General features: G+C 41.9%; 1 protein-coding gene across 2 annotated transcripts in view; it reads right to left on the bottom strand.

Moving 5' to 3' along the window:
- Nox (NADPH oxidase) overlaps window positions 1-13,698 on the bottom strand; it is a 66,256-nt gene that overhangs the window by 32,542 nt on the left and 20,016 nt on the right. Inside the window, exon 3 of one of the 2 annotated variants that reach the window (XM_053796117.2) lies at window positions 3,709-3,803. In XM_053796117.2, coding sequence (XP_053652092.1) covers window positions 3,709-3,803 — 95 coding nt within the window. Of the gene's footprint in view, window positions 1-1,261; window positions 1,868-3,708; window positions 3,804-13,698 lie in introns of those variants that run through there. The other variant, XM_053796119.2, reaches the window with a different exon arrangement.

Here is a 13,698-nt window from a genome sequence, read left to right as displayed (position 1 = left end):
ACCAGCATTCAGTAAAGGTACAGAGACAAAAAAAAAAAAACACGATCATAAAATTATTACACGTTCTGAAAAATTACCTGGGAATTATCTATCAAATTTATAGTGTAATAATTCTTAGTTTTAAACAGTAATTATATTAATCGTGTTAAACTTTTCTCCATATCTATAACACTAAAATATCCAGAAAGATTATTCTAATTCTATATCTAATCGTTTGTACATTATCAGAAATTATGGTTTTTCTGTTTTGTATAATAAAAAAAATAACATTGAAATTTACAATCGGTAATCTACGATCTTAAAAGTATTTAAAAATTGTAATCTCTATAATAAAAAAATATTTATGCATTTCTTGGTAGACAAACACAGAATTCTTGACTGGTGGTGAACAGGTTACGTGCAGCCTAATGGCTCGTGCAGTCGATAAGCTTTAAACCTCATTAGCCAAGACAGTGATATAGTTAGGAATTTTAACGTGAAGAACACGGGTTTAGCCGTACCTAGGAATCAATCAGCAAAAGTTGGGCGTCCAAGAGGGTTTGGTTATTACGCATTTTTCTTCATTTACAAAGAATTGACATGCGAAGGGAAGGTGCAAGATTTACTCAAGGAAGAACTTGTTTGGGTAACTTAAGGTATTTATTCACTGTAGGATGAAATATCCTCGAGACTTGCTTGTTGCTTGACTCGTCCAAACAGGCACCTACCCATCAAGAACAAAGACTACCGTGGCTGTCTACCACTACTCACCTACTTACTACTAGCACTACTAATAAATAAAAAAAAAGGCACAATACCGTGACTGGAACAATACACAAACAACCCGCACATGAAAGAGAGAAGCCCACGACGACGCCTCGGTCCGACCTGGACCATTGACAAAGTCAATGGTCCAAGTCGGACCGAAACGTCGTCGTGAGCTTCTCTCTTATGTGCGGGTTATTTGTGTATAGCACTACTAACTCCATTACCAACATTACTTCTACCACTATTACTACACTTCCTATCTAACTTCCTTCTTCATCTCTTTGTCCCGTCCGTCCCTTCTATATATGCTGGCTTCCTCATCTTTGTGTGTGAGTTTGACTTGTTAATGGTCCGAGCTGGGCCAGTATGTCGTCATAAGCATCTTTCTCCTAAGTGCGGGTTGTGTACCTACCCATCGTATGATAAATAGGAGCTCATAGAACGCTAACTAGTAACTTACCCATCGCAGGACAATCGTAACTCGCCCATTGTAGAACGCTACACAGGAACTCACCCATCGTAGGACTCGCAGAAGGAGTCCTCCCCAAGCCAGATAGGCTCTCCATAGTAGCGATAAAGGAACTTCTTCACCCACTGGCGTAACATATCTCCTCTAAGCCTTCCTGCCTTTCATGCAGATCCAAGGACTCCCTCCTTGTGATCACCGGACGGAGGACCGAACCTACACCCTTCTAAACATCGAATTACCCACACGGGATTAACTTTCAGCAAAGAGGTGTAATCCTCACTGCCTCTCACGCACTTGTATTTTCTCAGTACAACAATGGATTAATTTGATTTACTTTTTCAAAGTAAATATTGTATTATTTGCCGTTTACTGTCCAGATGGCATCGGCTGTTCCCAGTTTACACTCGGACACAATGTAAACAGAGATATGGGCGTTGTGGAATTTCTTGCCGATCCGTTATCCTCATCTCTCTCCAAGGCAACAAACTGTTCAATTCTCAACATATGACACAAACAATACAGTCTGCCTTTTTCACTTTGACCCATCGCCAAAAAAAATATTTGTGGCAGATTTTCGGCGAAACCGTCCAACACACAAAAACCTTCCCCACCAGCCAGCACACAACACAGTGTGAGGACCCAAACAACACAGGTAGCAGCAGTAATTTCTCTAGGGCATCGAGTACCCCAACTGGCTGCCCACCGAACTGTCATTTACCAGAGAGAATGACCTGGTTTAGAGACTGGCTTTTCTGATGGTATTTTTGCTTTTATTATTAATATTATTATTATTATTATTATTATTATTATTATTATTATTATTATTATTATTATTATTATTATTATTATTATTATTATTATTATTATTAATGCGAGATGCTTCCTACAATACATACGCACAATGCAATAGTTTAAACATCTATAAATAAAAAAGCAGGTGAAGAATAATTTTTTTTTGTTGAAAAACGTTTCGTTCTGTGTGGAGCTTAATCACTTCATTAACAGAGTGGAACGTTTGTCACAATAAAAAGCTCCTCTTGCACTTGTGTCCGTTTTTATTAGGTAGCTAACGAAGAAAATTTATATTGCATAATTCTGAAGTACTGTAACCTCACTCTTGACATGTCAACATAAACAGTGTATAAGTGGATAGAAGATTCATAGTGCTACAGATAACCAAATGAAAAAAAAAATACATTATATTGTATGTTTGAAAGCTCTAAGTATGTATATCCCAAGAGCTTAAATGCCACAGATATCCTCTCCCATGTGTTTATTGTATTATCTGCACGCTGGAGATCATTGTGATAACACGGAAATAAGTCACGTCATGATTCGTGATCTGCTGATAAGGCGATGTGATTGTAAACAAATCCCACGTGCGTTTGTTTACTATCACTGGAGTTTATGAATGAGAGTTGACGCGGAGTTCCGCCGTTTCCCACTAAGGCAGGGTAGCCCGAAAAAGAAAAACTTTACCATCATTCACTCGATCACTGTCTTGCCAGAGGCGCGCTTACACTACAGTTATAAAACTGCAACATTAACACCCGTCCTTCAGAGTGCAGACACTGTACTTCCCATCTCCAGGACTCAAGTCCGGCCTGCCGGTTTCCCTGAAACCCGTCATAAATATTATCTTGCTCACACTACAACAGCAGCACGTCAAGTCCTAAAAACCATTTATCTCCATTCGTTCCTATCTAACATGTTCACGCATGCTTGGTGGAAGTCCAAGCCCCTCGCACATAAAACCTCCTTTACCCCCTCCCTCCAACCTTCCCTAGGCCGACCTCTACCCCGCCTTCCATCCACTACACATTTATACACTCGAAGTCATTCTGTTTCGTTCCATTCTCTCTACATGTCCAAACCATCTCAGTAACCCCTCCTCAGCTCTCTGGATAATAGTTTTAGTAATCCGGCACCTCTTAATTTCCAAACTACGAATTCTCTGCATTATATTTACACCACACATTGTTCTCAGACACGACATCTCCACTGCCTCCAGCCTTCTCTTTGTTGCAACATTCACCACCCATGCTTCACACCAATATAAAAGCGTTGGTGTAGATATACTCATACATTCCCCTCTGTGCACCACTCATCTTTTTCCCCTCGTCAATTCTGTGATTCCCCTCATCATTCATAGACCCATCTGCTGACACGTTCATTTCTAAATATGTGAATACATTCACCTCCTCCAACTCTCTCCCTCCAATCTGATATCTAATCTTTCGTCACATTTTTTTATCCTCATCACCTTAATCTTTCCTATATTCACTGTTAATTTTCTTCTTTTACATACCCTACCAAACTCACCCACCAACCTCTGCAACTTCTCTTCAGAATCTCCCAAAAGCACAGTGTCATCAGCAAAGAGCAACTGTGATAACTCCCACTTTGTGTTAGATTCTTCATCTTTTAACCCCACACCTCTTGCCAATACCCGAGCATCCACTTTTCTTACAACCCCATATATATCTAATTACCTGGTGGAACACTTGAGGTGGTCGACCCACTCCTCCTGCAGAAGGACACCGTCGCCCTGCACGTCCCACAGGGAGAACACACGTTGTAGCAGCTCCTGGGAAGAGGAAACAGCACGTTAGTATGCCTGTGAATCCAAGAATCACAGCTCAATCACGATGTTAACATCACAGACTTAAACATAGATAATTACCGCAGTGCGGTTACATAGAAATATATTATTATTCTGGCAGAAAAAGCTCTAGACGTATTTTTCATAAATAAAGGAATACTGAGGGCCGAACGAGCGTTCCTGTAGACGCAAGACCACATCTGTGCCAATATTACCACAGGGTTAGTATAAATGCGGATTTGCAATTGCAAGCTCGACGGATAAGTCCCCAGTACCGGTTGCAGAATTCGTTTTTCATGATATGGTAAATTTTTCATTTCATGCTTGCCAGAACAGGCAGCTAGATCGATAATACTTAAAAAAAAAATATAAACTCATTTTTCACTAACTGCGAATTTTGCTGGACACGCTGTTGTGTGATGAGGCCCCAGTCAGTAGCGTACATACGTTCCATGATTCTTCTTACTGGAACTTTATGACCCTTCTGACCATATCATATATATATATATATATATATATATATATATATATATGTCGTGCCGAATAGGCAGAACTTGCGATCTTGGCTTAAATAGCAACGCTCATCTTGCCATATAGGACAAGTGAAAATTTGTGTATGCAATAATTTCGCCAAAATCTTTCTGAACCTAGCGAAAAAAATATATTTCACTGTGTTTGTTTAGTATTAAATTATTGTAAACAAATCTAAAATATATTCGGTTGGGTTGGGCTAAAATAAATTGTTCTTGTAATAATAAGGTTAGGTAAGTTTTCAAAGTTCATTTTGGTGCAAAATTATAAATTTTTATATCAACATTAATGAAAAAAATATATCTTTAAACGTATAAGAGAAAATTTTAGAAAGGACTTAATTTTAAATGAGTTCTTGCTAATTGACCAGTTTTACATATTCGGCACGACATATATATATATATATATATATATATATATATATATATATATATATATATATATATATATATATATATATATATATATATATATATATGTATATATGCAAAATAACCACTGTGAAAGAATAGAGAAGTTCCAAGCGCTTTCGTGACTACTCACATTATCAAGGAACAATGAAAGTAAAGCATCAAAGGAAGGTATATAAAGGGGTAGCCCACACCTCACTATCAGATCCCGCAAACAACGAAACACCTGACGCGAGACAGCAGGCCCACCGGCCGAACTAGACAGGTCCTTCATACAACCCAGAATAGTTTGTTGGTGGGTTGTATGAAGGACCTGTCTAGTTCGGCCGGTGGGCCTGCTGTCTCGCGGCAGGTGTTGCGTTGTTTGGGGGATCTGATAATGAGATGTGGGCTACCCCTTTATATACCTTCCTTTGATGCTTTACTTTCACTGTTCCTTGATAATGTGAGTAGTCACGAAAGCGCTTGGAACTTCTCTATTCTTTCACAGTGGTTGTTTTGCATACATACATATATATATATATATATATATATTTATATATATATATATATATATATATATATATATATATATATATATATATATATATATATATACATATATATATATATATATATATATATATATATATATATATATATATATATATATGTGTGTGTGTGTGTGTGTGTGTGTGTGTGTGTGTGTGTGTGTGTGTGTGTGTGTGTGTGTGTGTGTGTGTGTGTGTGTGTGTGTATGTATGTATGTATATTTTGGCTTTAAATAAAATATATATAAATATAGGGGTTGTAGGAGAAAACAATTTTCAAACAGCTTCAAAGGGAGTCTTAAGTTTGCCTTGAATCAAGTTTATTCTTTTTTCTGAGGATGATGGCCCCCAGGAGACTTCCAGAGTGGTACTTCCCTATATTACCTCCCTATATTGTCCCTATATAATCGGTAGACTGGAGAGCGAGAAGTCGAAACACAAGCTAGGAGCTCCTCCACTGTACCAAGAGGCTCCCAATACCATCATCCAACACACCATATATTGGGGGGATTTTATATTGCATAAATTCACACTGGATGATTTAATATTGGATGAAGTCATAACCACCAATAGCGTGTTGGTGACTAGCTGTCTCCAGGTGGAGTCAGGTGTTTCCACACACAAGGAAAAATGATGTCACAGATGTTTCAGAGCAAATATTGCCATCAACATTCAGTCAGTTTGTACAGTAGCCGGCGAAATTATATAAAAAAAATATTTTAGGTCAAGCAAATTGAAAATTAGGTCAGGGAAAATAAGCGTACTGGGAAGGAATCCCGGGGGCGGATCAAAGAGAGAGATCAGTGGAGCCATACGAAGACTGCAACAATACTAACTACACAGCAACAGAAACAACAGAACAATAGAAACAACAGATCAATAAAAACAACAGATCAATACAAACAAGAGAGCAGTACAAACAGCAGAGCAATTGAATAAACACCAGCAGAGACAAAAGAAAAAGAACCTAGTGGAAGTTCACGTTACAGACAGGTCTTGTGTGAAGGTATTACTGGTTTAACACCAAGACTTTCACACCATCTGTATTATTATTATGGGGGAGCGCTAAATCCGTACTGATTATATAGCGCATGTGGGGGGGGGATGGAAGGCATTCAGGGTTAATGCAGGGAACCGGAGCACAGATCCAATTCCCTAGATCAAGAGCCCCTCACCAGCGTCATGGAACCTCCCTTGAGAGACCCCGCACCATGTGCAAATATTTTTTTTCTTTACACAGCTGAATTTACAGTGTAAGAGCTGCTGTTATCTTCCCTCAGCTCATTTACAGGCTAAGAGCTGTTATCTTCCCTCAGCTCATTTACAGGCTAAGAGCTGTTATCTTCCCTCAGCTCATTTACAGGCTAAGAGCTGTTATCTTCCCTCAGCTCATTTACAGGCTAAGAACTGTTATCTTCCCTCAGCTCATTTACAGGCTAAGAGCTTTATCAGGCTAAGCCGTCATATCTGTTATCTTCCCTCAGCTCATCAGGCTATGTTATCTTCCCTCAGCTCAAAGGCTAAGAACTATCTAGCTCACACTAAGAACTGTTATCTTCCCTCAACAGGCTAAGAGCTGTTATCCAAGATGCAACCCACAACAGTTTACCTGTTTCTGCTGGGTGAAAAAGGATCGAACCCGGGTCTCTCAGTTACGTGCCGAAGACGCTACCACTTGAGCCACGAGCCCCTGCACGATGGTCATCAAGGTAACAATTTACATGAGCAATAATGATTAAGACAACTTTAATTCCTAAAATATGGGTTAAACTCTCAGCGTTTAAGGTGACCTGCAGCTCAGTGGTAGCGCCTTCGACTGACCATCATAGGACCCGGGTTCAATCTTTGGTGGGTGGGGACAGTGAGCGAGTCTATCCATGTTGCTCCTGTTTACTTAATGGTAAGTGGATATTAGCCGTTGACAACCAGTAACTAAGACAACAGGTCAAGTAATGAGTAATGACATTATCACCTCAGAGAAATTAAGTTATTACACACACACACACACACACACACACACACACACACACACACACACACACACACACACACACACACACACACACACACACACACACACACACATGCTTAATTCGAAAACGGGCGAAATTATTTACAAACATTATACCTCAGTCCACAGCAGGATTCGAACCTGCAAACTCGATATCAGAGCACACAGTACTTTAACCACACATCCAGACTACAGAAAAGTATGGGTGCCTAGCCGAAGCTAGGTCACTTCCCCCTTACTCCGAAGCACCAGGCTTTTGCAAAGAAATTTCAATACCAGCCAGCACATGTTCTTTCGCAACACAACGCACCAAGTAGATGGTATATTGGAAAGAGAGAGCCAAGGCAAGGTAGGCGCGCATATGATTGGCACACAGTACAAGAGAGAGACGCAGAAAAAAAGTTCACTTACAGAAATATTGGTAATACTGCATTTCGTCTGCCATAATTATTGAAAATTGACAGAAAATTGCAGTGTGTAGCGAGACTAGTCTCAGAGCTAGGAGGAGTGAGCTGGGAGGAGTGAGCTGGGAGGAGTGAGCTGGGAGATACTAAACGTGCTGAACATGGCATCAGAGGATACAGGGAAGACGCGATAACGACATACATAATACTTAAAGAACTTGTTAGGGTGGACAGAGATAAGCTGTTCAATAGGTGGGAAACAGGTACACGAGGGCACAGGTGGAATTTAAAGAGAAAACTTCAGCCTGTCAGATTTACAAATGGGTATAGCCCTTTTTTCTATGTAAAATAGCTTACGAAGGCTTATTCGGTATATCTTCAGTCTTCAACTGCCGATACATCTTATGTAAAAGATAATAAATATCTACTTTCAGCTCGTGTAGGTGCCAGCTTGCTTAAGTCAATAAACAATAATGTTGATTTTTTGGAGGCAGTAACTCGCGAATAGCTCTTCAGGTTGGCTTCAAACTTAGAGAACAGCTTTGTTTTTTCTCAAGGAAATTCTCACCATTTCTAATTAGGTAAACACAGGCAGAATATTGTCTTCCTTACTTTCTTTTCTTGTTTTACTTAAATGGCTTTCTTCATTCGATTTTAATGGGTCAGTTTAGGAAAATCAACGTTGTTAATACATTATCACTGACTTAACAGATATAACAATGGTTATAAATGACCATAATTTTTAAAGGGGTGGACCGGTAAGCCAGCGGAAGGCCTCGGTCAGATGACCAAAAGCTCCAAAGGCGGGTCATCATCTGACTAAGACCCGCGTCAGGAAACATTTGTCCTGTTTCCTGACGAACCTTACCTAAACTAACCTAACTGACTTAACTCTGTCTCAACATTTTTGCCATAGTGTGTTGCAGATGCAATTAACACGATGAAAAGTAATTACATAGAGACTTAATACCATACGAATAGTGTCTTGAACAGCTGAGGAATCCTGGGTGTGGCACTCTAGTATCTTGAACAGCTGAGGAATCCTGGGTGTGGCACTCTAGTATCTTGAACAGCTGAGGAATCCTGGGTGTGGCACTCTAGTATCTTGAATAGCTGAGGAATCCTGGGTGTGGCACTCTAGTATCTTGAACAGCTGAGGAATCCTGGGTGTGGCACTCTAGTATCTTGAACAGCTGAGGAATCCTGGGTGTGGCACTCTAGTATCTTGAACAGCTGAGGAATCCTGGGTGTGGCACTCTAGTATCTTGAACAGCTGAGGAATCCTGGGTGTGGCACTCTAGTATCTTGAACAGCTGAGGAATCCTGGGTGTGGCACTCTGGTATCTTGAACAGCTGAGGAATCCTGGGTGTGGCACTCTAGTAGCTTGAACAGCTGAGGAATCCTGGTTGTGGCACTCTAGTATCTTGAACTATCTGAGGAATCCTGGGTGTGGCACTCTAGTATCTTGAACAGCTGAGGAATCCTGGGTATGGCACTCTAGTAACTTGAACCATCTGAGGAATCCTGGGTGTGGCACTCTAGTGTCTTGAACCATCTGAGGAATCCTGGGTGTGGCACTCTAGTGTCTTGAACCATCTGAGGAATCCTGGGTGTGGCACTCTAGTGTCTTGAACCATCTGAGGAATCCTGGGTGTGGCACTCTAGTATCTTGAACCATCTGAGGAATCCTGGGTGTGGCACTCTAGTATCTTGAACAGCTGAGGAATCCTGGGTGTGGCACTCTAGTATCTTGAACTATCTGAGGAATCCTGGGCGTGGCACTGTAGTATCTTGAACTCTGAGGAATCCTGGGTGTGGCACTCTAGTATCTTGAACCATCTGAGGAATCCTGGGTGTGGCACTCTGGTATCTTGAACCATCTGAGGAATCCTGGGTGTGACACTCTAGTATCTTGAACTATCTGAGGAATCCTGGGCGTGGCACTTTAGTATCTTGAACTATCTGAGGAATCCTGGGTGTGGCACTTTAGTATCTTGAACTATCTGAGGAATCCTGGGTGTGGCACTCTAGTATCTTGAACTATCTGAGGAATCCTGGGTGTGGCACTCTAGTATCTTGAACCATCTGAGGAATCCTGGGTGTGGCACTCTAGTATCTTGAACCATCTGAGGAATCCTGGGTGTGGCACTCTAGTATCTTGAACAGCTGAGGAATCCTGGGTGTGGCACTCTAGTATCTTGAACAGCTGAGGAATCCTGGGTGTGGCACTCTAGTATCTTGAACAGCTGAGGAATCCTGGGTGTGGCACTCTAGTATCTTGAATAGCTGAGGAATCCTGGGTGTGGCACTCCAGTATCTGCAACCAGCTGACCATGTGGGTCAGTCAGTGCAGAGAGTACTGAAGGATCGATCCTCCCTTCGCTAAGGAAGAAACATGCTACCCATGTGCAGGAACCTAGGGTTTTACCAGCCGGGTAGGCCTGAGTGATTTTTGTGTGTGGGAGGGAGGAACACGGATAAAGGAGAGTATATTATAACAGGGCTGGTAATGCCCAAAATGCTCTGTATTGTCCGAAATTTTCCGCACGCTAATAGTGTGTTCCTGACGTGAGCTGTCAGCCGTTGATGAGCCGGGTATTGTCCGGGGGTCGATGCTTGGTACGGCTGAAAACATTAGGATGTAGAAGCTAAAACGTTGTGTAGTTTTAAATATAGGTTAAATGCATGAGTGGGTATGGGTGGGTGTGAGTTGGACCTGACTAGCTTGTGCTAATAGGTCTGATGCCGTGCTCCTTCTTTAGGCAGATGTAAATTGACCTGACTAGGTTGGGTCATTGGCTTAAGCCGGTAGGAGACTGTTCTCCTATCAGTAAAATGGGTACCTGGGTGTTAGTCGAATGATGTGGGTCGCATCCTGGGACAAAACTGACCTAATTTGCCCGAATGCCCTGCATAATCAGGGGCTTTCTATATAGCAGTATGTCATTGATGTCAGCTAGGCCTGTAAACCTTGTTCATACACTTGTAGAAATGCCTAGCCATGCTAGGTGTCCTAGTGGGCCCCTCTGTAATTAGTATTTTAAAACATGTAAACCACACAATATCCAAAATCTGTAAACCCCGCATTGTAATCCTTAAAGAGAATAAACTTGATTGATAAAAATATTATTATTATTATTATTATTATTATTATTATTATTATTATTATTATTATTGACTCACGAAATCGTAATGACACGATTGCAAACAAACACCACGGTCTGGAGTTTTGAGACTCTCTGACCGCGGGTTCAAATCCCGCCCGTGGTATGGTTTATTATTATTATTATTATTATTATTATTATTATTATTATTACTATTATTAGGGAAGTCGTTAGACTAAAAGCTATGTTGGAATAGATCATAGTGTGAGGGGTCTTCTGGACCCCCCCAATCACTGCCTCCGTTGTTCATTCCCTCCCTCTCTCCCTCTCTCCTTCTCCCTCCCTGTCTCCCTCTCTTCCTCCAACCTGAAGGTAAACATCCTTCTTCACTCGTTTGGTAAACGCTAGTGGCAAGCAGGTTATTTTGTGGGTGCTGTTGTTGGTGTAGTGTGGTGTTGGTGTTGTTGTTGGAGGTGTAGTGTGGTGTTGGTGTTGTTGTTGGAGGTGTAGTGTGGTGTTGGTGTTGTTGTTGGAGGTGTAGTGTGGTGCTGGTGTTGTTGTTGGAGGTGTAGTGTGGTGTTGGTGTTGTTGTTGGAGGTGTAGTGTGGTGTTGGTGTTGTTGTTGTAGGTGGCCCGGTGGCCTGGTGGCTAAAGCTCCCGCTTCACACACGGAGGGCCCGGGTTCGATTCCCGGAGGGTGGAAACATTTCGACACGTTTCCTTACACCTGTTGTCCTGTTCACCTAGCAGCAAATAGGTACCTGGGTGTTAGTCGACTGGTGTGGGTCGCATCCTGGGGGACAAGATTAAGGACCCCAATGGAAATAAGTTAGACAGTCCTCGATGACGCACTGACTTTCTTGGGTTATCCTGGGTGGCTAACCCTCCGGGGTTAAAAATCCGAACGAAATCTTATCTTATCTTATCTTGTGGTGTTGGTGTTGTTGTTGGAGGTGTAGTGTGGTGCTGGTGTTGTTGTTGGAGGTGTAGTGTGGTGCTGGTGTTGTTGTTGGAAGTGTAGTGTGGTGTTGGTGATGTTGTTGGAGGTGTAGTGTGGTGTTGTTGTTGGAGGTATAGTGTGATGTTGTTGTTGTTGGAGGTGTAGTGTGGTGTTGGTGATGTTGTTGGAGGTGTAGTGTGGTGTTGGTGATGTTGTTGGAGGTGTAGTGTGGTGTTGGCGATGTTGTTGGAGGTGTAGTGTGGTGTTGGAGGTGTAGTGTGGTGTTGATGTTTTTGTTGGAGGTGTAGTGTGGTGTTGGTGATGTTGGAGTAGTGTGGTGTTGGTCTTGTTGTTGTTGGTGTAGTGTGGTGTTGGTGATGTTGTTGTTGGTGTAATGTGGTGTTGGTGATGTTGGAGGTGTAGTGTGGTGTTGGTGTTGTTGTTGGTGTAGTGTGGTGTTGGTGATGTTGTTGGTGTAGTGTGGTATTGGTGATGTTGTTGTTGGTGTAGTGTGGTGTTGGTGATGTTGTTGGTGTAGTGTGGTGTTGGTGATGTTGTTGTTGGTGTAGTGTGGTGTTGATGTTGGAGGTGTAGTGTGATGTTGGTGATGTTGTTGTTGGTGTAGTGTGGTGTTGGTGATGTTGGAGGTGTAGTGTGGTGTTGGTGTAGTGTGGTGTTGGTGATGTTGGAGGTGTAGTGTGGTGTTGGTGTTGTTGTTGGTGTAGTGTGGTGTTGGTGATGTTGTTGGAGGTGTAGTGTGATGTTGGTGTTGTTGTTGGAGGCGTAGTGTGGTGTTGGTGATGTTGTTGGTGTAGTGTGGTGTTGGTGATGTTGGAGGTGTAGTGTGGTGTTAGTGTTGTTGTTGGAGGTGTAGTGTGGTGTTGGTGATGTTGGTGGAGGTGTAGTGTGGTGTTGGTGATGTTGTTAGTGTAGTGTGGTGTTGGTGATGTTGATGTAGTGTGGTGTTGGTGATGTTGTTGGAGGTGTAGTGTGGTGTTGGTGATGTTTTTGGTGTAGTGTGGTGCTGGTGATGTTGTTGGAGGTGTAGTGTGGTGTTGGTGATGTTGGAGGTGTAGTGTGATGTTGTTGTTGGAGGTGTAGTGTGGTGTTGGTGATGTTGTTGGTGTATTGTGGTGTTGGTGATGTTGTTGGAGGTGTAGTGTGGTGTTGGTGATGTTGGAGGTGTAGTGTGATGTTGGTGATGTTGGAGGTGTAGTGTGGTGTTGGTGATAATGTTGGAGGTGTAGTGTGGTGTTGGTGATAATGTTGGAGGTGTAGTGTGGTGGTGTTGCTAAGACTTGCTGGAAAAGAGTTGAAAGTCTTAAGTAACAAAATAAGACTACTGTCGTAGGGGTTCTTAAAAGGCGATATCGAGGGTTGAAGATAGACACACTTGTTGGATGGTAACGCTATATTGTCAGACTGTGGTAAAGGGAGATGGAGCCCAGCCTTGCCGTGTCCTGGCCTGGATGTCTATGCGCCGACTGAGGCCGAGGTAGCCTGTCCCGCTCACTCATGGAGCATCCCGTGACGTCACACAGTCACAGGCCTAGGGATCTTCTATGTAAACACATGGATGGTACTATGATATGCTATACAACACATATAAGGGGATTCAGCAACTATGCTGACAGCTCGGTCATGTTACGTATGCCGTCTCGACATACACTACTATGCTATAGGCTGAACAGGCAGGTGGTTCTGGGCTGATTCTATACAATAACAAATTCATATATAACTTAGAACTAATGGATGGTATCATAATGGATGTTAACAAAATGAGTTTTACGTAATGGGTGTTAACGTAATCACTTTTAACGTAATGAGTTTCAATGTAATGAGTTTTAACGTAATGCATTACAAACTATAAGAACAAATCATTGTAAAATATGGATGGAATTGATCGATCGATCTGTATTCATGCATTCTACGGATTCTGAGGAAGAATA

This window comes from Cherax quadricarinatus, chromosome 83 (genome assembly GCF_038502225.1).
Source record: "Cherax quadricarinatus isolate ZL_2023a chromosome 83, ASM3850222v1, whole genome shotgun sequence".
In the NCBI taxonomy this organism is placed as follows: Eukaryota; Metazoa; Arthropoda; class Malacostraca; order Decapoda; family Parastacidae; genus Cherax; species Cherax quadricarinatus.
Note: the sequence above shows the minus strand (reverse complement) of the source record. Positions and strands in the feature narration are given on the sequence as shown.